At 41.8% G+C, this 23380-nt stretch overlaps 1 protein-coding gene across 3 annotated transcripts in view; it reads left to right on the forward strand.

The window, feature by feature from the left end:
- Nucleotides 1-23380, forward strand: part of ADAMTS12 (ADAM metallopeptidase with thrombospondin type 1 motif 12) — a 380497-nt gene that overhangs the window by 229624 nt on the left and 127493 nt on the right. For all 3 annotated transcript variants that reach the window (XM_006071881.4, XM_044932579.2, XM_044932578.2), the window contains 5 exons: nt 56-200; nt 1464-1556; nt 3462-3607; nt 6232-6401; nt 20323-20456. In XM_006071881.4, coding sequence (XP_006071943.3) covers nt 56-200; nt 1464-1556; nt 3462-3607; nt 6232-6401; nt 20323-20456 — 688 coding nt within the window. The remainder of the gene's footprint in view (nt 1-55; nt 201-1463; nt 1557-3461; nt 3608-6231; nt 6402-20322; nt 20457-23380) is intronic.

Below are 23380 nucleotides of genomic sequence, written 5' to 3' on the forward strand. Positions count from 1 at the left end.
TCATTTAGAAGGAAATTGTAAGCCACTGCTCTCATTTCTATTCACTTGTTTTCAGCCGAGGCTGGGGATTCTGTCTGGATGACATCCCGCAAAAGAAAGGCTTGAAGTCCAACATCATTGCCCCTGGAGTGATCTATGATGTTCACCACCAATGCCAGCTGCAGTATGGCCCCAATGCTACCTTCTGCCAGGAAGTAGAAGTAAGTGTTGGGTATCGAGGTGCCTCTGGTGGGTATGTGCAGGGCTCAAGATGCAACATACTAAAGGAGGGCCAGGGAAATATTGGGAAATCCTTGTGGTTTAGCTGGTAAAGAATCTGCCTGTAATGCAGGAGACCTGGGTTCGATCCCTGGGTTAGGAAGATCCCCTGGAGAAGGATAAGGCTACCCACTTCAGTATTCTGGCCTGGAGAATTACATGGACTGTACAGTCTGTGGGGTCACAAGGGGTCAGATGCGAATGAGAAACTTTCACTTTCAAAGATCCAGAAATGGAAACTTACTATTCATGACAAGATGTCTGTAACGTAGAAGGATTGAAGTTGAGGTCATTCATATTATTTGACCCACCTCCTTGGTATCCTTTACAACTGGGTGGAGGTTAAGAAAATACTCTAGTGCTTTTCAAGAATCACAGTGATTCACACCTGCAGACACCATAGCAACCAACTTAATCCCTGAAGTTTCTCCCTTTCCTAAATTTCCTGTCTGGTTGCTGAGCACCTCCAGAGGCCAAGGTAGGAATAAGATTTATCCCTTATTCATTCTTCTCTATTTTCAACATCTAAGTGATAAGTTAAGCCCTGGTATTTAACCTAACCTGTGATGGAATCTGTGGCTCTGTCCTGTCTCTTCATTCTTATTACTGCTGTCCTGATTCCATCTCTCATTACCTCTCCTTACTATTACCTTTGAACTATTTGATCCAGAGATCAAATTGCCAACATTCATTGGATCATAGAAAAAGCAGAGAATTTCAGAAAAGCACCTACTTCTGCTTCATTGACTATGCTAAAGCCTTTGACTGTGTGGATCACAATGAACTGGGGAAAATTCTTAAAAAGATGGGCAGCATACTAGACTCCTGCCTCTTCTCACCTGCCTCCTGAGAAACCTGTATGCAGATCAAGAAGCAACAGTTAGAACCCTTCCTGAGGGCATTGAACAGTGGATATTGTGCCACACAAATAGAAATTCAACTCTTGGCAAATGTGTTTTATCTCCCATTTCCATATGGCCTAGAATGGCTTACAGCCAACTGTTTATGTGTAATGACAATGTTTAGATTAAGTTTAAACTGAGGTTTCTTGAGTGATCACTTTCCATCAGACTTACTCAGTAACAACAGTAACATTTATTGTGAGTATGTGGATAAACCTGTGTAGATTACACAATCATTGTAGAAATGCTTTTGTGCAAGTTTTGAAAAATACAAAAAAGCTCAGCCTCATGTTTGTTTTCCAGAATGTTTGCCAGACACTGTGGTGCTCAGTGAAGGGCTTTTGTCGTTCCAAGTTGGATGCTGCTGCAGATGGGACTCAATGTGGTGAGAAGAAGGTGAGGTGTCAGTGGGGTGCCAGGCTGAGGAAGGAAGGTTGGGATAGGGGGCTTACGTTCTTGGGCAGAGCTGGGGAAGAGGCCCTGGAGAGGAGCTGTTTCTGGGTGAATGGGGATCATCATACAGTCAGACTCACCAAAGGAAAGGACTCCACTTTCACTATTCCTCTTGAGCCTTCACTTGGGACAGGTAATTAGGGAGATAGGGCTGAGACCTAAGCCACACTCCTATTACACAACATCTGGCCCACCTTTCCCTGATGAACTTTAGAGGAGTTTGTGATCAGTAACATCTGCTGAGCTTCACATCATCAACCTTCACTTTAACCTTTTCTCCCGCTCCATATTGAACATTGGGGGCTTCCCTGGTGTCTCAGACGGTAAAGAATCTGCCTGCAATGTGGGAGACCTGGGTTCAATCCCTGGGTCTGGAAGATCCCCTGAAGAAGGGAATGGCAGCCCATTTCAGTATTCTTGCCTGGGAAATACCGTGAACAGAGAAGCCTGATGGGCTACAGTCCATGGGGTCGCAAAATTTCGGACACGACTGAGTGACTAACACTTTCTCTTTTGTATTGAACATTGGGAAGGACAAGTCAGTGGCTTCTTCTTTCCAAGGATGTGATTTCAGACCATATGTTATCTTCTTGCTCATCATCTGCATGTGTGTGTGTTCAGTTGCTTCAGTTGTGTCTGACTCTTTGTGACCCCATGGACTGTAGCCCTCCAGGCTCCTCTGTCTATGGGATTCTCCAGGCAAGCATACTGGAGTGAGTTGCTATGCCCTCCTCCAGATCTTCCCAACCCATGGATCGAACCTGCATCTCCTACAGTGGCAGGTGAGTTCTTTATCCACTGAGCCTCCTGGGAAGCCTGTTCATCATCTGACATGACTGCATTTCTTAAAGTCCTACCCATACCCAAGAACTCACAGATGTTAGATGTCCAGAATACCTGAAGACAGGGTAATACATGCTGTTCAAAAGCACAGTTTGGGTTTGTGTGGGCCTAGGGTTTATGTGTTTAGTGGGTGTCTTCTTGTAGCTTGAGTATGTCGTGACTCATCATTAAGATCATAGAGCTTGATCAAAATCCACAGTCATCAGAAATAATGAGGAAGAGGAGGCAAGCAGATGAAACACACCCAGATCCTCTGTGAAATGTGGCCATTTCTAACAACCAGCTCGCATTTCTTGTTTCCCTTTTTGTATGTTCACCTTCCTAAACTGATAGTTGTTGAGGGAGTCCCTTGAAGAGGGAGAGTGTGGAGTTTTTCCTGAGCCACTTGAAATACTGGAACTGGAAACAATGCAAAGAGTTATAGGAGAGCATAAATTTTTCTTGATATTAGAAAGAACTTCAACTTCTGTAACAACTTGGGTTTTTCAGCAATGAGCAGATTTTTTACAGAGGGGATGAGTTATCTGTTGCAAACATTAAATGCCCATAGAGGCCATAGAGGAGCGCTATCATGGTGCCAGTCTGCAAAATGTTTGTTATGGTTCTCAACAAGATAAGAAGCTTGCATCAGAAAGTAAATCAATTATATTACTGAACAGCTATGTTACTAAATATACTCAGCTGAAATGCTTTCCATGGCAAGATTTTCTTAGTAAAGGAAGCTAACATTCTGGCATGCAAGTCTGCCAATTACACTTTGAGTCATACTCCTTTCTCTGCAACTAGGCACATAACATTCCCTTTAATTCCTGAAATTCTCTGATTCTAAAACCCAAGACTTTCAAGGGAAATTCTTTTATGAGATGCTCTTTGTTCTACATCTGATGTGTGACTGTAGGAAGTCTGCTTGATCAGGAAGAACTCGGTTCAGGCTGCAAGGGTTCCTGAGTCAGCTTGTTATGGAACCTTTCTGACATACGCATCTCCCGTCTCTTCCGTTTTCAGTGGTGTATGGCTGGCAAGTGTATCACAGTGGGCAAAAAACCAGAGAGCATTCCTGGAGGCTGGGGCCGCTGGTCACCCTGGTCCCACTGTTCCAGGACCTGTGGGGCTGGAGCCCAGAGTGCAGAGAGGCTCTGCAACAACCCTGAGTAAGTCAAGTCAAAGATGTTTTTCTTCCTTCCTTGAGCACTGGGAGACCAGTTGTGGATGGGGTGATGTCAGTGACCCCAAGGCTCTCCAAGGAAACTAAGTAGGTTCCCAGAGAGAGAAGCCAGAAGGAAGACTCATAGAGCATGAAGAAAAAAGTTTTGCTTTTTTGTATTTCTTGCTTTGTCTCATTTTGGCTTGGTACTGGATTCGAACTTAGGTAACTAAACTGATTTCATCATTTGGAGAAATAAGCAAAAAATTTTTTAAAGTACAATCCATGTGAAAGTCTCTAGAAGATTATACAATTAAGTCCTTTTAAATAACCCCATTCTATCAGTGAGGATTATCATACCCAATTTTACTGACAAGACACAGCTTTCTTTCCATTATAAGAATGTACAATTTTGTAAAAATAGTTTTCTTCTCTTGGGTAACCAATCATATATAGCTTGGCACATTTTTTGAGGATGATTATTTTTAATGTTTTAGATAAGAATTTTGTAAACCTCAGAGTTCTGTATTAGCCTGTTAAGGATTTCATAGAAGTTATTTCACAAGTTGCTTTAAATTTTTTAATCAAATTGCTTAATTTTTTTATATTTTAAGTTTGTATAATGATATTTTATGTGAAATATTCTGTTTTCTTGATTTCCAAATATATATGTATTACATTCTTCATTTCACTATTTGCTGGTATACTAGTTCCTAAGTATAATTTTTTAGCAGTGTGCATATGATGACTCCTATAAGTAGAAAATGTTTTAAACTTCTTTTATCTAAATTTACATTAGTCTGTGTTGAACAGTAAGAGTCACATATTTTAAAAGGCAAATGATATATATTAAAACAATTCCATCAGTATCTCAGTTCTAAATCTTACCTCCTTTTTATTATAAATGTATCACTGTGTGTATATATATATGCATGTATATATACACATATAAACTGTATATATAACTATATATGTAATTTCTCCTAAAGGTTAATAAGTCAATATCTATGAATAACTCAACACACTAACTACTACATAAGTTTGTCAGTAAATGGTAGTTACTGTGACATCTTTATCATTTCCCATGCCTATAAGTAAGTGTACATTTGAGGGATTTGGGCAAAAATTGTTTTAAAATCTTATTTTTTGTTAAAACACCAGGTTCCTGTGGCTTCAAAAATTCAAAATCAAGAAATTCTTATAGAATTTTTTTTTTACAGAAAATCTTTATTTTATAGTTTGTTTCAATGTGATCAGAAAAACTATTTCCATTTTTGTAATCAGGAAATGCAGGCAATTTGCTCCAGGATCTGTGGTCAGTGTTGTGTATCAGCCACTGCCAGTCCTTAGCCTTCTTGGGAGGATAGTCAGCAATCCGTGGTTGTCAGAAAAGGGACGTTCCTGTTGAGGAAATGAAAGATGATCCCCTAACTTGGCTTGAGGGGAAAAAAATGGTCCTACATTTTGTCATAGAGTCTCCTTGGGTGACTCCATAGAGTGATCATATCTGATCTCAGTAGCTGGTTTGCTTAAGTTCATTGAGAAGGTCAATAAAAATACAGTCACAGATTCAGGTCAGTGCCTGACCAGCCTATGATGACACTCTATCCTTGATATATATTGGTCAGCTGTCTAGTGAGAACCCAGCAGGGCTTGGCTCATAAAAGGCTCTTAGATGGAAATGAATTGGAGAGCTGCCAAGTCATAGAGTATCACTTCATCAGCACAAATAGGAAACCACCAGCCTAGCCTCACCTATGAAGTACAATGCTTAGTCCTGCCTACAGGGAATCGATGAATGTGAACTGCCTTGGTTAAAGAATTATCTTTGGGTGTGATAAGTGTAGAAAGTGCCTCCAGCTAGATAACGAAATATTATCAGGAGGAGAAAGAGATTACTTCTGGCAGGAATTCAGATAGAATTCATGATGGAGATGGAAATAACATTTATTTGTCTTTAAAGGATGGGCAGTATGTAGACATTTAGCTGCTACTGCTAAGTCACTTCAGTCGTGTCTGACTCTGTGCGACCCCATAGATGGCAGCCCACCAGGCTCCCCCGTCCCTGGGATTTTCCAGGCAAGAACATTGAGTGGGTTGCCATTTCCTTCTCCAATGCATCAAAGTGAAAGTGAAGTCGCTCAGTCATGTCCGACTCTTAGCGACCCCATGGACTGCAGCCTCCCAGCCTCCTCTGTTCATGGGATTTTCCAGGCAAGAGTACTGGAGTGAGGTGCCATTGCCTTCTCCAAGACATTTAGAGAAGAGTGAAATCCAGAAGCATGGGGGGGGAAAGCAAACAAGTCAGCTGGTATCATGGGAGCGGTGTGCAAATGAGAAGGAATGTGGGAAGAAAATGTGTTCAGGTGTGGTGAGTCAGGATCATGATGGCCTTGAATGCCATCATGCTTAAGAGGCTGGACTGTATCCTATGGTCACAGGGTGCCATTATGGGTTTTTCAACAGGAAACTAAAATAATGAAGGTAGTTATGAAAGTTAGCCAGAGAAGAATGTGTACAGTAGAAAAAAGAGAAAAGACAGAAATGGAGATAAGGAGGGACAGAGCATTTTTAACAGAAAATACTGGCCTTTAAGGAAATTAAAGAACAATTTGTGTGTTTCATGTGTAGACCAAAGTTCGGAGGGAAGTACTGCACTGGAGAACGAAAACGCTATCGCTTGTGCAACATCCACCCCTGTCGCCCGGACACACCCACTTTTCGGCAGATGCAGTGCAGTGAGTTTGACACTGTTCCCTACAGGAATGAATTCTACCACTGGTTTCCGGTTTTTAATCCAGGTAAGGAGCTGTGATGGAATATTCCAGATCGAGGGCCACAGCCATTGTCAGAAAGCATTTATCTGTCAGGGTACTGTGATGCAGTACAGAGAAAAAAAGAGAGTAGTGCCATCAAGAGTTTTATATTTTAAGAGGTGGAGACACTGACCTGGTTAAGTCAGTCAGTAAATGTTGAAGGTGACTGTTCCAACTCCCTGCCAAGCTCTGTGGGAGTTAGAAGAGAATTTTATCAAACAGGATGACTCACTTCAAAACAGCTGAGGTATGACTAAGCAATATGTGGGGCTTGTTGGGACACAGGAGGAAGCGCTTATTGATGAGTGTGTGGAACTGAATATAATTTTGACGGGAACTCAGAAAAGGTCATTATGGGTGTGGGGTAATTTCAAAATAGTCTTCCAAGGAAGCGGTTGACAATTCTTAAACATGTTTCATCTTTCTCCTGTAATAAGGAGGGGAAGGCATTCAAAGTAGAGTCAGCAATTCCCAGTGAGAGGAGAAAAGCACAAGGCAAGACAAAATGGTAGAAAATGTGAATCAGATCGCCAGTTCAGGGTCGATGCATGAGGCAGGGTGCTCAGGACTGGTGCACTGGGATGACCCTGAGGGATGGGATGGGGAGGGAGGAAGGAGGTAGGGTCAGGATGGGGAACACATGTACACCCATGGCTGATTCATGTGAACGTATGGCAAAAAACCACCACAATATTGTAAAGCAATTAGCCTCCAATTAAAAAAAAAAAAGAATGCACCCAGCATAAAAAAAAAGAAAGAAAATGAATGAGAAACTTGATCGCAAATGAGTGAGAGCCAGCTTTGGGCCAGAAATCAACATTTTGTATCTATAGGACAACATGCATGCGTGCTAAGTCACTTCAGTCATGTCTGACCCTTTGCGACCCTATGGACTATAGCCTGCCAGGTTTCTCTGTCCATGGGATTCTCCAGACAAGAATACTGGAGTGGGTTGCCATGCCCTCCTCCAGGGGGTCAAACCAGTGTCTCTTATGTCTCCTGCATTGGCAGACGGGTTCTTACCACTAGTGCCACATAAGGGTACAATGTAAAGTCAAGCATCTAAAGGAGGCACATCAGAGGATGAGGGCATAGTGGAGTTGGATAACAGAGCAGCAGCCTTGGCAGCGTTTCTCCTGAATCAGCACCAGTGACACATTTTCTTCTGAAAATGAGGAAAAACCATTGACCTTTAACTAGAGCATCAAAGAGGATCTATGCTTTTCATTGTTATTCCAGTAGAGAATGAAAGAAAAGATGTTCCTGAGTTAAGGAAATTTGAAACAACAGTGAAAAGTAACCACATTTCTTTTGTGTGTGATTGTTAAGTTTCTGAAATCCAATATAATAGAACACAAGAGGACTCCCAGGTATCGGCCAATGAATGAAAATTACATATTTGGACTGTTAGGAAAATGATACAGTCAATTGCTTTTGAAAAAAAGTGCTTTTCCTACTTTGTGTCTCCAAAATACCCTGATGGCTGTTGGTTGTCATGGGCGACATCTGCTCCTTGTCTCCCATTGTTTAGCGTCATTCATGCTCGAGAGGAGCGAGTCATTTGGTTTTTGGTGCAATTTTACTTCCTGATCTAAGCACCTGAATAAAGAAAAGCTCTTGTATATACTCATGTGGGTGCAAAAAAAAAAAAAAAAGTGATGAAAGGTATAGCCAGTTGGTACTACCTATACCTATATTTTGGAAATTCTGCTTTGTTAGAACTAGTTGCATCAGTAATACTAGAAACCCTGAATGAGCAGAACGAAAATGGCATAGCTGCCTTAGTGTTGTGACAGGTGCTTAGTTTGGAGTCCCCACACCTGCAAGATTCAGGGTTGGATTTGCGTCTGCTGGACTCTGATGGCTCAAGTAGCTGGACTTAGAATAAACAGATTTGGTTCAGCTTAACTTTTCATTGATTTATAAGCAATGATTGTGTGCAGAGGCATCACTTTGCTGACAAAGGTCTGTATAGTCAAAACTATGGTTTTTCTAGTAGTCATGTATGGATGTGAGAGTTGGACCATAAAGAAGGCTGAGCACTGAAGAACTGATGCTTTGGTGCTGGAGAAGACTCTTGAGAGTCCCTTGGGCATCAAGGAGATCAAACCAGCCAATCCTGAAGGAAATTAACCCTGAATATTCATTGGAAGGACTGATGCTGAAGCTCCTATACTTTGGCCACCTGATGTGAAGAGCCTACTCATTGGAAAAGACCCTGATGCTGGGAAAGATTGAGGGCAGGAGGAGAAGGGGATGACAGAGAATGAGGTGGTTGGATGGCATCACTGACTCAATAGACATGAGTTTGAGCAAACTCAGGGAGATAATGAAGGACAGGGGAGTCTGGGGTGCTGCAGTTCATGGAGTCACAAAGAATTGGATACAACTTAGTGACTGAACAGCAACAAATTGTGTGCTTCCTTTTGCATAACATAGGTATTAAAGAAATGAGAGTTACGAAAGTACACACAGATTTCATTCACTTTTTGAGTGATTGTTTTGCATCTGTAACTGGTATTGAGACTGTGTATACCATGTGAGGGTATCTGAGTGCCATCTGCTTAATTTGTCTGCCTGGGCTGTAAGCCTCCATTCTCCATCTCAGTGGTTTTCTGATAGGCTCCTGTGATATTATTTGAGCTCTAAACTGAGTAGCTACTATCTTGACCAACACACTGACTTCTGTCCCCCCATCAAACTCTGTACTACAGAGTTACTACTAGTTGCTTAGTTGATGGGCATCCTTGGTGACAACAGTGTGGTGTTCATGACAACAGCTCGGTGCAGAGCACTCGATCTGTGCCAGGCAGTCAGTACTTTATACCTTCCCAGGCTTCCCTTAGAAGCCACCAGAGGATAAACTCCATGTGCAGCAGAGTTTTGGCAGATTTGCTGAGCAGCCAATGGCAGAAGAATGATCACAGATGCAAACATTTGGAATAAGTATACAGACTCCATCAAACCTGTTAGTTTACAAATTCTGTTCCAGGGCTTCCAAAAATGTTTGATTCTAATTTCATTTTTCAAAAAAGTAATTTAATTGAAAAATTAGTTTTTAAAAATGCAGTAAGGAATAATGCTTACATTCAAAAAAATAGTATATGTTGAGTTTTAACATATTGAAAACCATCAGTCTATTAACTTATACATATTAATTTGGTTTTCTACAGACCTTAGAATAAAAGTCTCCCATCAACACAATTCATTTGAGAAATATCCTGAGATTACAGATCAAGTTGTTTTAAACTGTTATCATATCATTTACAGCCGTTTGTATGAATCAAGATTTTTCAATGCTGTGCAAACAAACAAATAAAAGTTGACACGAATGGTAAAGAACCCACTTGCCAATGCAGGAGACTTAAGAGACTTGAGTTCTTTCCCTGGGTTGGGAAGATCCCCTGGAGGAGGGCATGGCAACCCACTCCAGTATTCTTTTTTTGTCTCTTGATAACTTTATTATTTTTTTTTAATTTTATTTTTAAACTTTACAAAATTGTATTAGTTTTGCCAAATATCGAAATGAATCCGCATTGAAACATGTATAATATCATGTATGAAACGAGTTGCCAGTCCAGGTTCGATGCACGATACTGGATGCTTGGGGCTGGTGCACTGGGACGACCCAGAGGGATGGTATGGGGAGGGAGGAGGGAGGAGGGTTCAGGATGGGGAACACATGTATACCTGTGGCGGATTCACTCCAGTATTCTTGCCTGGAGAATTCCCACCCACGGACAGAGGAGCCTGGCGGGCTATGGTCCGTAGGGTCGCAGAATCAGACATGACTGAAGCAACTTCATGCGTGTGCAAACAAACAAACAAAAAGAAACCATAGAAAAAAATTAGATGCTGCAACCATATAACTCTGTAACTGCCATCTGTAACCTTGATTTCAAATTTTTCTGTTCATTTTAATAGTCTCTTTAGATCCCACTGAACTATTTTTAAGCATTATATACTTGAACTTACAAAATTTATGCTTCATAAAATTCTGATCTTTTATCTGCTTTATTTGCAAGATCTTATTTGAAAAAAGAAAAATATTTCTTCTGCCTAAAGGGTTTGAAAAGTCCTAATTTAGATCAACTTACTTTCCAGTATAGGCATTTTCTTTACCAGCTCTCCTAGCCAAAAAAAAAAAAAAAAGGCAGCCAAACTCCCCTTGATCACATTCATGGAAGCACCAGCATGAAGAGATGTGGCTGTATGTTTTTTCACTAACCCCCATCCCCGTGCTTCAGAGATGAAGCAACTTCGTCACAGAGAGGACAATAACTTAGTCAGGGTTATAGAGTCTTATATAATGGAGGTGGAATTGAAGAATAAAGTCTGTTTGATTAAGAAGCTGAGATACTTACACTAATTTATGTAGATTCTTAGGGACTTGATTAGCCTATGTTAATCAGAAATATGTTTATGTCCTTCATCTTCAGTTCAGTTCAGTTCAGTTCAGTCTCTCAGTTGTGTGTGACTCTTTGCGACCCCATGAATCGAAGCACCCCAGGCCTCCCTGTCCATCACAAACTCCCGGAGTTCACTCAGACTCACGTCCATCGAGTCAGTGATGCCATCCAGCCATCTCATCCTCTGTCATCCCCTTCTCCTCCTGCCCCCAATCCCTCCCAGCATCAGAGTCTTTTCCAATGAATCAACTCTGCATGAGGCGGCCAAAGTACTAGAGCTTCAGCTTTAGCATCATTCCTTCCAAAGAAATCCCAGGGCTGATCTCCTTCAGAATGGACTGGTTGGATCTCCTTGCAGTCCAGGGGACTCTCAAGACTCTTCTCCAACACCACAGTTCAAAAGCATCAATTCTTTGGTGCTCAGCTTTCTTAACAGTCCAACTCTCATATCCATACACGACCACTGGAAAAACCATAGCCTTGACTAGATGGACCTTTGTTGGCTAAGTAATGTCTCTGCTTTTGAATATGCTATCTGGTTTGGTCATAAATTTCCTTCCAAGGAGTAATTAGGGGATGGCAAAGACCTTATCTTGGTGCTATCACTTTCTTGGAATCTCTCTTCCTTTTTTGGGTGTTTTTCTCAGCACCTCCAAATAATTCCTCATTAAGGCTAATTTTTTAGTTGTTGCTTCTAAATATCTCAGCCCTAGTAATGTTTGCTGCCAGTGAGGTTTCCAGCCAATGTGGAGGATCTGACATGAGGTCAGACCTCAGTCTGCATCTCCTGAAATAGAATCTTTCAGGAACATCTTTAAGGAATTGTTGCAGTTACGTTCCCTAGGAAACAGATTCTGAGACGGATACTAGCATGTAGGAAGTTCAACAGGTGCAGAAGAAGAGGGAGGGAAAAGGGGTTAGGCAGGGACAGAACCCGGGCTACAGTGCAGTCTCAGCTGAGGGCTTCTCCATCCCCATGGGAGCTCTATAGCTGGAAGGACCTTCAGAGTTGCCACAGTTGGTCAGGTACCACAACCACTGAGCCCCATGTGCCACAACAAGAGAAGCCCCCGCAATGAAAAGCCTGCGCGCTGCAACTAAGAGAGTAGCTGCCGTAAGAGAGAAAGCTCATTCATAGCAATGAAGACCCAGTGTTTAAATGAGAATGCCAGTGTGGTGAGCATCCCAGGAGATCTTCTAGCCAGATGGCTCTCATTTCACAAACTAGGAATCTGTAGCTTACAGAGGGAAAATGATGGAATAATAAGGATGATGTTTGTGGACACCTCAAAACCATTCACAGCCCTCCTCCCCTTCACTTTCCTCTACAATTGAAAAGGGAAAAGTAGAAGACTTGCTAATCTGTACCCCCCAGGAGCCCCAATCCCAGCCAAAGGATAAAGAGGGCAGCCTTACTGGGTCAGGCCTCTGAGAAGGATTTTAATGGTTTTGACGCAGCTGCCCTCAGCCCCAATCTCATCTTTCTGCCTTTCACTCTTCTCTTGCTCCTTGTCCCTTTGCAACCACGCTCAGACAGCTAAGAGGGAGATAGAAGGAGGATAGCCCCCAAATTTCTGTTATGTGGGGAAAATAAACTGCTGCCCTTTAAAACAAGGCAGCACATTTTTTTTGCTACTTTGCAGAAAAACATATCACTACCTGATAATGAGAACAGACAGCTTCCCTGGTAGCTCAGTCGGTAAAGAATCTGCCTGAAATGCAGGAGACCCAGGTTCAGTCCCTGCGTCAGGGAAGATTCCCTGGAGAAGAGAATAGCTACCCACTCCAGTATTCTTACTTGGAGAATTCCATGGACAGAGGAGCCTGGCAGGCTGCAGTTCATGGGTTGCAATGAGTCAGACACGACTGAGCAACTAACACTTTCTTTCAATGAGAACAGCTTATATTAAACTTACATCATTATTTATTCTGTACACATACTTTACTCAACACTTTATATGCATTTTCTTAATTTTAACTCCATAAGAAAATCCTATGTGGAAATTTAAGTTTTTGACCTAATTTTTATGCATATGCTAATAGATGTAGAGAATAAATAACTTCTTAAATTCATACTATACAATAGAACCAAGAGTTAGCCCAGGCTACACTCTGCAGACTAAACATTAACCATGAAAACAGAGACAGGGATAAGTCCATTATCTTAAGAACAGAGCACTGAATTTTAAATTTTACCTACGGTGATGTTCATGTTTGTTTTTTTTTTAAGATAGATGATTTTATAGCCAAGGGGCTGTGGTGGGAGGAAAAGAGCCCCAGTGACCAGTGACTGCTTGTATTATGACAAATGCTAGGTTTATTAAACTTATGTCTCTTGCTTTGAAAATCTATTTTTTTAACCATTTAAGCATTATGTCAAAATAATTATGTTTGGTAAACAATTTAAGTTGACGGTCCAAATTTAGTTTCACAGTTCCTAACCATTTTAAGTAAAGAACATAAACATACAGTAAACATTACTAAACATACAGTAAACATACAGCAAACATTACTACATTCAGCCTCATCTAAAACATCAGTGAAGTGGGTTTAATTCATTTTTAACAATTCTACTCCTATTTTCATCCTTTCTATGGTTATAGTAGAATGTATTAATTTTAACACCTTCTAGTGTTTAATATGTATTTTTATATATTTGGAGATTACAATATTACCTTATCAGAAAGTGAAAGAATACTATTTTAGATCAGCCAAATTTACAGAGTTTTTGGTAATTATTTGACTGATTTTGGGTTAGATTTTTGGTCAGGACTTTTTGTTTCCTTTTTTTTTTCCCCTCAAGCTGATCTGAGCCTGGTCTTAAACTGGGCTTCTTTTTTAAGTTAAATGTTACTTGTTAAAACAATAAAACATTTTAAATTATGCCTTTTGCTTAAGGTTTAGTATTTCTTAGAACCTGGCAAGAAGCTGCACACACACACATCACAGATCTCTTCTGCACATGCGCATGCCCCACTGTCCCATCAGACTTCACTGAGAAGGCACAAGTGAAAAGTGAAAGTCAGTTGTGTCCGACTCTTTGCAACCCCTTGGACTTTACAGCCCATGGGATTCTCCAGGCCAGAATACTGGAGTGGGTATCCTTTCCCTTCTCCATGGGATCTTCCCACCCCAGGGATCGAACCTAGGTCTCCCACATTGCAGGCTGATTCTTTACCAGCTGAGCCACCAGGGAAGCCCAAGAACACTGGAGTGGGTAGCCTATCCTTTCTCTAGTGGACCTTCCTGACCCGGGAATCGAACCAGGGTTGACATAAGTGCAGATGTACAATTATTAAGAGTTTTAAGACATGAGAACAGAGCTTTCAACCAAGTGTCAGGCCCTGGGTGACTGCACAGGAGTCATACCCAAGGAGCCCTGCCCTTAAATGGATTTTAGAAACTGGATTTTTTTTAAATGGTGAAGCTCAAATTGCAACCTACTGACGGAACATGAGATGCCTGCAAAATTTTCCTTGACCTAAGAAGTCATTTATATCCCTCTTAGCAAGTTTTAGTTTCATTTCTAATGATCACTTCTGCAGATCATTATCCAAAAACGTTGGGCTGCCCTGTTTCAGCCAAACTGAAAATGCAGCCTTTAATTCAGAGAGTACATTCAGTTCCCTCAGCTTCCTTTGAGAGGATTAGTCAGCCAGTGTGAGGGCAGAGCTCACCAGTCCATTAGTTTTAGAGTTTTCACTCAGCTGAACTGCAAATGCATAGAAAAGCTGGAGGGGAAATACCACATGAGCTGGACAAAAAAGATGTGTGAGGAAAGATGAGTGTACCTGAGGTGGTGAAACACTCCACTCTGTGGATATTGTGGAAGAAGTGAGTTCGGTGTCTGGTACAGACCCTGATAGTTGTGGTGACCTTTGAGAACTAAGATTACCCATTGTTCCTCTTACCCCTTTGTGCAGGGCCCTGTGTCACAGGCCCACCTGATGACATTACTCAGAAAGCCGTGAAAGACAGGCCAGAGGAAAGGGCAGGGAAACAGGACTCCAGGGCCGCCTTGAAAACTGCCTCAGAACCCTGAACCTTGAGTTCACAATGGCTGCTTTCGAGTACAGGTTCCTTCTGGCCTTGGGCACGGCGATAGGTCATAGGTGTGCAGGTTCTGGGAGTCACAGCAGTGGGTCTGTGTTTTGCTCTTGCTTTTAGCACAGATTATTTACTAGGTATTCTTAGACTCCATAGTGCATGCTCAGTTGTCCAACTCTTTGCGTCCCCATGAACTGTAGCCCTCCAGGCTCCTCTGTCCATGGGATTTCCCAAGCAAGAATACTGGAATGGGTTGCCATTTCCTCCTCCAGAGGATCTTTCTGACCCATGGATCAAACCCTTATCTCCTACAGCTCCTGCATTGCAGGAAGATTCTTTACCACTTAAGCCACCAGGGAAGCCCTAAGACTCCATAGGCCGATGAACTTAGGTTCCATAGAAATCTATGTTTCTTCCTTGCAGTGTACTTCAGTTAGCCTGTCTAACCATAAAGGATGTGCTAATCCAGTATCACAGAAGGAAGATGAAAGGAAGGATTGAAATGAGGGCCTTTCTTCATGGAATGAGACCTTCCCCATTGTCTTGATTGACGGCCAAAATATTATTTATAAAAGAAATATATGCTTCTTATTTAAAAATGCAAGCATATATAATAAAATGAAATAAAATGAATTCTTCTTAGCCCAGCACACTTACTCCTCAGAGGCAAGCGTTGTTAACAGCAGATTTCCATTTACACACAAATGGACTCATATTTTGCCAGTTCTGCTAGTTTTCCACTCATGGAGTGGAACACTATTACCTTATTCCTCTTAGTGACTGCATCAGCCTTCCATTATGTAAATGCAGCTTAATTGATGTGTCTGTTTCCTCCTGGATAAACAGCTGCCATGAACATCCGTGACCTCTGTCACTAAGTTCAAAGTTCATTTTTTAATATATAGTTTTTAAAATTTACTTTTGGTTGTGCTGGGTCTTGTTGCTACGTGGGCTTTCTCTAGTTGCAGAGAGGGGAGTCCTACCCTTTGTTACACTGGTGGGCTTCTCACTGTGGTGACTTCTGTTGCTGAGCACAGGCTCTAAGGCATGCAGGCCTCATTAGTTGTGGCGCCTGGGCTCGGTTGACCAGGGTGTGGGGATCTTCCCAGATCAGAGATCAAACCCATGTCCCCTGCATTGGCAGGTGAATTCTTACCCACTGGACCACCAGGGAAGCCCCTCAAGGCTCATTTTTATGACTGAGTGGATGATCTCTCAGGATGGAGTTGAACTTTTTGCCACTCTGTCCAGAACTTTCTCCCTAACAGTGTTGAGCACTGCCACGGCTGTTACTAAGTACTCATGGGTTAAGAGCCTTTTCTGAGTGTAATAATCTACTAGTATTCACTGGGAAAGGTTAATGGTAATCACATTAAAACAATTGCTGTATGCCAGATACCTTATTCCAGGTTTCAGGGTGTTATCCTCTGACAGTCCCTTCCATGCAAAGACCAAGAAGGCCCTGGGCAAGATGGAAGCATCAGGGCTGGAATTTGAACCCCTATGACTCTGACTCCAAAGATCGTGTGAAGGAGAGACTCCCAGGTTGTGCTTATTTCTGCTCCTCTTTCTCCTTTTGGTCCTCACCAGCATTGTCCTGGCTCCTCTTTCTCACAGCGTGCTTGGCAGTAGTAGCTGATCAATGCACAGATGCCTGCAGTGCTCTTGAGGACATCGCAGTCTGGTTGAGGGGATTGTAAAATCTGTAGTCTTAGGAGCACAGAGCTGTGGAGACCTCAACAGGCGTTGTAGGAGTGGAACAGCTTTGAACCAGGCCCACAGTCACAGAAAAGGAAAGTCATGGGGCCACCTACTGACCTAGCAGGGTGTAGAATTCTTTATACTGACAAGACATTGACAAGAAATTGACAAGACAGCAATTGTTTAGAAAATAGTAAAACAATGCATGACATCAGTGCAGAATTGATTAGAAATGGCATTATGGAATAATCTGAAGGAGAAGAGGATATTTCAAGAAAGATTTGTGTATGTGTGGGAAACAGAATTTGAGCCAGCATTACAAAACACAGGTCTTTTGACTGTTCTGAAAGAGGATTGGAATGATAAATGCATAGCTTATAGGACAAGGACCTTCAGAATTCACCAGGTCATGATAAGGAGGTGAAATCAACAACCATGGCAGCTGTCATTTGTCAAACACTTACTGTACACCAGGTACCACGCTGAGTGCTTGACACACAATCTCTGCCTTAATCTTCACATTTACCCTGCAAAGTAGATATCATTAGCCCCAATTTTCAGATGAGGAACTGAGTCACAGAAAGATTAAGTAACTTTCTCAGGATAATATTAGACCTTCATGAATTTTTATGTCTCTGCTCTCTGTAGAAGTCATGGCTCCAGAGGCTAGTGATTCTCACCATATTTAAGACCCATGAAAGATTTTTAAAATGGAGTTCAGTGAGTATTCTGCCAAGTTTGTTCTCAGATGTGATCTGTGAATAAATGCATTGTCTAAGAGGATAAAGAGTGGTTACTTGAAAGGTCTCATTAAAGCATTTCTTTTTTGTTAAAAATAATTGTGTGTGTGTAGGTTAGGGGCTAATAGAGTGAGCGCTAAGCTGAATCATCAGGTTTTACTCCGTCACTCATACTGTGAGATCTTGGAACACTTAATCTCTCTGGGCCTAAAATTTTCTCTTCTAAATGAAGATAATAAGAGAACTAACATCCTCGGGTGGTTGTGATTGTTAGAATGAGATAATGTAACGAATGCAAAGCACAAGATCTGGCAAATAATGTTCAGGTAATACACTGGCTGTTATTTTAACAAGCAAAAATTCCTGTTAACTCACTAAATAACACCCACCAAATCTCTGAATAGTTGTATCCTTCAGGAAGTGAGTCAAACAGCACAAGCCCAGAGGGAATATAACTAAGGCAAACATTGGAACTTCACCACTTTGGAATTCAAAATGCCTTTGGATGGGGGTTTTACTGGCTGCAAAGACCCATTTTTACAACCCTGAGAGTGAGTGTTTTCTTAAAATTTGCACCCTTAGGCACCTCTGGGCTTCCCTGGTGGCTCAGCTGATAAAGAATCCACCTGCAATGTGGAAGACCTGGGTTTGATCCCGGGGTTGGGAAGATCCCCTGGAGAAGGGAACGGCTACCCACTCCAGTATTCTGGCCTGGAGAATTCCATGGACTGTATAGTCCATGGGGTCACAAAGAGTCAGATGTGACTGAGTGAATTTCACTTTTCAGTTTAGGCACCTCTAGTCCCAGCCCTCCCAACAGGCTGAACAGGTAATTCCTTTAGAAAAGCGCCACAATAATTCAGGGGTGCTTCCTCTTTGGCTTTAATGTGTCCCGATATCAATACAAAATCTAAATTCTAAAGCTCAAATCAAAGCCTCATTTAAAAGTGCTTCCCCTGCCTCCATCCTTCTGCTTGACAGGCTGATATTTCCTTAGTTGCTTCCCAGATCACTTGGACTCAGCACACCTGGGTGGATGCTCTCATCTCTGAAAGAGCAAAATTGCTCCCAGGTGGCTCCTCTAAGCACTTCTATTCCAGTTCAGGCAGTGACAGAACTAATAATGCTGCCAGGAGTGAAGATTTACAGTAACCCTGGGCTATGCCTTGTTCCTGGAATCTTCTGGTCTTTTGCTGTTGGCACTTTGTGGAGTGATCGCTCCAACTCATGTTAACTTCATTCGTGTTCTCAGACAAATTATCCACTGCACTTTATATAAAATCAGTTGGTATTCTTTATACACTTTTACCTTTCTCCTTTGAGTTTTGAGCATATGCTTTAGAAGCTCTGACTCAAATTTCTCCCGAGTTTCTGTGTTTGAGTTTTGCTCATAGTTAGATTTGTGTAAGTTGTACATTTTTATTTCTTCACCACGTGGATCATGGCATCCCTGAGTACCCACACCTAGAGCTGTGCACACTGGCTTGCATTTGGGGCCCAGCTACACTGAGGTGTGTTCATGGCAAATGGACTTATGGCTGGTCTCATCAAGCCCTCAGCTGGTTACAACACCAAGAAATTAACAGCATGTTCCCCAGTAAACAGACCCAGAAGAGATCCCAAAAGGACATTTCTGAAGGGGATAATCTTAGATTTTTAACTTAAAAAAAAAAGACATAATATTCAAAGAAAATTACTATTTGAATTCTTATTATATACACATATAGGGCTTCCTAGGTGTCCTAGTGGTAAATAACTCGCCTGGCAATGCAGGAGAACTAAGAGACGGATTCGATTCTTGGGTCATGGAAGATCCCCTCAAGGAGGGCATGGCAACCAACTCCAGTATTCTTACCTGGAGAATCCCATAGGCAAAGGAACCTGGCAGTCTACAATCCATAGAATGGCAAAGAGTTGAACATGACTGAAGCGACTTAGCATGCATGCTGCTGCTGCTGCTGCTAAGTTGCTCAGTCGTGTCCGACTCTGTGCGACCCCAGAGACGGCAGCCCACCAGGCTCTGCCGTCCCTGGGATTCTTCAGGCAAGAATACTGGAGTGGGTTGCCATTTCCTTCTCCAATGCAGGAAAGTGAAAAGTGAAAGGGAAGTCACTCAGTCGTGTCCGACTCTTAGTGACCCCATGGACTGCAGCCTTCCAGGCTCCTCCATCCATGGGATTTTCCAGGCAAGAGTACTGGAGTGGGGTGCCATTGCCTTCTCCGAGCATGCATGCATTTACATGTATTACCTATTAAAATTTTTAAGGCAATTTATGTTTTGAAAGTTATCTCCTTTTCTGGTTATTCTAAGTACTTACAAATAGATATGAATTTTATTATATAAATCTTTAGAACATTTATATGTGGGAGATCATCCATCTTCATTCACAAGTGAACAGAAAATTGGACCTTAAAATGGATACAATGCAGGACCTAGCACGGTGGGAGGGACCACTGTGATAAGCAGGTTGGCTTCTGCTTTGGATAAAACACAGATCTTTTGTTTCTATGTGGTTGTAAACCTGTGTCCAAGGACTTCTTGAAGAGAGTAAGGGAGAATATTTGTTGGGTTGGTTTATGATAGCGGCAGTGGTATTAGTAATGAGCTGGCCCCCATGGAAGGAGCTCCCACAGTGGTCTGCTTACTTTGCTGCAAAGAGTGGGCAAGCATCATGCTTGTCTGGAGTCTGGCACCTCTGGTTTCTATTACTTATTTTCTAGGTTAACCCCAGATACTCAGTACCTTATTTTTATAAGCACGGTTCAACATTGGGTTGAAAGGGCTCCTCATTTGTTACAAAAGACAGCATTTTAAAGCAGTCTTCCCAATTTAATTCATTGTAAACCTCTTTAAAAGAAAGAAGTCCCCATTACAGCATGTGTCATAGAAAGGTGGAAGATGGGAATCTTCAGATTGATGACACCTGGGGGGTCCTGTGTACAAATCCTGGGGGAAGGGTGCTGAGCTGGGAAGCTAATTTGCGAGCGTTTGTCTCTCTTTCACTTCAGCACATCCTTGTGAGCTCTACTGCCGACCCATAGATGGCCACTTTTCTGAGAAAATGCTGGATGCTGTCATTGATGGTACCCCTTGCTTTGAAGGCGGCAACAGCAGAAATGTCTGTATTAATGGCATGTGTAAGGTATTGGGTATGTTTCCTTAATCTACAACTTTATAAAATTGTGATTTTTTATTAATTTGGAAAGTTAAATGTTTTAATCTTTTGCTTTTGTGGTATTTGCATGTGGACTGGTATTTTTATACAGTCTGAGACAAGACTTCTCAGTGTTCATCAAGGTCACAGTTAGAAACCAAATGTCCTCCTGCTGTTGTCTTCATTTCTTGAACTGTTGATGCCCTCTGTGATATTTCAGGCATGGAGCTGGATCAAATTGAAGAAGAATCAAATTATTCTTCTGAGGAATAATTCTTTGGAGGAATTATTAGGAAAAGGCAACTCGAATTATTTCAGTGGCTTTGAATTACTCATTGGTTACTTGCCAACAGTAAATTTGAGGAAAAACTAATAAACAATCGTATAGTGTTTTTCACAAAGCATTTTAATATTTAATTCACCTTGATCACCAACATGATCAGCTTAGGAAGAGAGATGGCATGACAGATAATTATAAACCAGGTCTTCTGATATCAGTTTAACTTTTCACATTGACTCCATTAGGAAACTCTTGCCTTTATATAAATTACTTGGGTCTGATTTTTAATCAGACTCGGCATCACGGACTCAATGGATATGGGTTAGAGCAAGTTCTGGGAGTTGGTGATGGACAGGGCAGCCTGGTGTGCTGCAGTCCATGGGGTCACAAGGAGTCAGACATGACTGAGTGACCAAACTGATATTTTAATGCCTTTATATGTACAACCACTGAGGAATTTCTCCCATTGCTTACAGTCTATTTTGCAAGGAACTAAGGAACAAGTTTTGAGATCCAGTACTTGGTCATAAACCTCAGTTTAAAGAGGAGGTGTTTTGGGGACATCCCTGATGGTCCCGTGATTAAGACTCAGTGCTTCCACAGCTCGGGGCATGGGTTTGATCCCTGGTCAGGGAACTAAGATCCCACATGCCATGCACCATGGCCAAAAATAAATAAAGAGAAGGTGTTTTTAATCAATGAAAGAAAAGCTATATAAAAATAACTAAGTATTAGTAAAGCATAAGGGCTTTTTTTCTTCAAGAAAATTAGAGATACCAAGGGAACATTTCATGCTAAGATGAGCTTGATAAAGGACAGAAATCGTATGGACCTAACAGAAGCAGAAGATATTAAGAAGAGGTGGCAAGAATACACAGAAGAACTGTGCAAAAAAGATCTTCACAACCCAGATAATCACGATGGTATAATCACTCATCTAGAGCCAGACATCCTGGAATGTGAAGTCAAGTGGGCCTTGGAAAGCATCACTACGAACAAAGCTAGTGGAGGTGATGGAATTCCAGTGGAGCTATTTCAAATCCTGAAAGATGATGCTGTGAAAGTGCTACACTCAATATGCCAGCAAATTTGGAAAACTCAGCAGTGGCCACAGGACTGGAAAAGGTCAGTTTTCATTCCAATCCCAAAGAAAGGCAATGCCAAAGAATGCTCAAACTACTGTACAATTGCACTCATCTCACATGCTAGTAAAGTAATGCTCAAAATTCTCCAAGTCAGGCTTCAGCAATATGTGAACTGTGAACTTCCTGATGTTCAAGCTGGTTTTAGAAAAGGCAGAGGAACGAGAAATCACATTGCCAATATCCACTGGATCATGGAAAAAGCAAGAGAGTTCCAAAAAAACATCTATTTCTGCTTTATTGACTGTGCCAAAGCCTTTGACTGTGTGGATCACAATAAACTGTGGGAAATTCTGAAAGAGATGGGAATACCAGACCACCTGACCTGCCTCTTGAGAAACCTGTATACAGGTCAGGAAGCAACAAGTTAGAACTGGACATGGAACAACAGACTGGTTCCAAATAGGAAAAGGAGTATGTCAAGGCTGTATATTGTCACCCTGCTTATTTAACTTATATGCAGAATATATCATGAGAAACTCTGGGCTGGAAGAAGCACAAGCTGGAATCAAGATTGCCAGGAGAAATATCAATAACCTCAGATATGCAGATGACACCACCCTTATGGCAGAAAGTGAAGAGGAACTAAAAAGCCTCTTGATGAAAGTGAAAGTGGAAAGTGAGAAAGTTGGCTTAAAGCTCAACATTCAGAAAATGAAGATCATGGCATTCGGTCCCATCACTTCATGGGAAATAGATGGAGAAACAGTGGAAAGTGTCAGACTTTATTTTTGGCGGTCCAAAATCACTGCAGATGGTGACTGCAGCCATGAAATTAAAAGACGCTTACTCCTTGGAAGGAAAGTTATGACCAACCTAGATAGCATATTGAAAAGCAGAGACATTACTTTGCCAACTAAGGTCCATCTTGTCAAGGCTATGGTTTTTCCAGTGGTCATGTGTGAATGTGAGAGTTGGTCTGTGAGGAAGGCTGAGCGCTAAAGAATTGATGCTTTTGAACTGAGGTGTTGGAGAAGACTCTTGAGAGTCCCTTGGACTGCAAGGAGATCCAGCCAGTCCATTCTGAAGGAGATCAGCCCTGGGATTTCTTTGGAAGGAATGATGCTAAAGCTGAGACTCCAGTACTTTGGCCACCTCATGGGAAGAGTTGATTCATTGGAAAAGACTCTGATGCTGGGAGGGATTGGGGGCAGGAGGAGAAGGGGATGACAGAGGATGAGATGGCTGGATGGGGTCACTGACTCGATGGACGTGAGTCTGAGTGAACTCCGGGAGTTGGTGATGGACAGGGAGGCCTGGCGTGCTGTGATTCATGGGGTCGCAGAGAGTAGGACACGACTGAGCAACTGAACTGAACTGAAGGGCTTAGTGCTTAGGCTCTAGAATCTGAATCCAATACCACTATTTCCAAGCTGTGTAACTCTATACATCTTTTTAAGACTCATTTATCTTTCCTAGAATTGAGATATTAACATATCTTTTTAGATTAAATAGAGTTTTATATGTAAAGCCCTTAACAGAGCCCATGG

The sequence above is a fragment of the Bubalus bubalis genome, chromosome 19 (genome assembly GCF_019923935.1).
Source record: "Bubalus bubalis isolate 160015118507 breed Murrah chromosome 19, NDDB_SH_1, whole genome shotgun sequence".
NCBI lineage: Eukaryota > Metazoa > Chordata > Mammalia > Artiodactyla > Bovidae > Bubalus > Bubalus bubalis.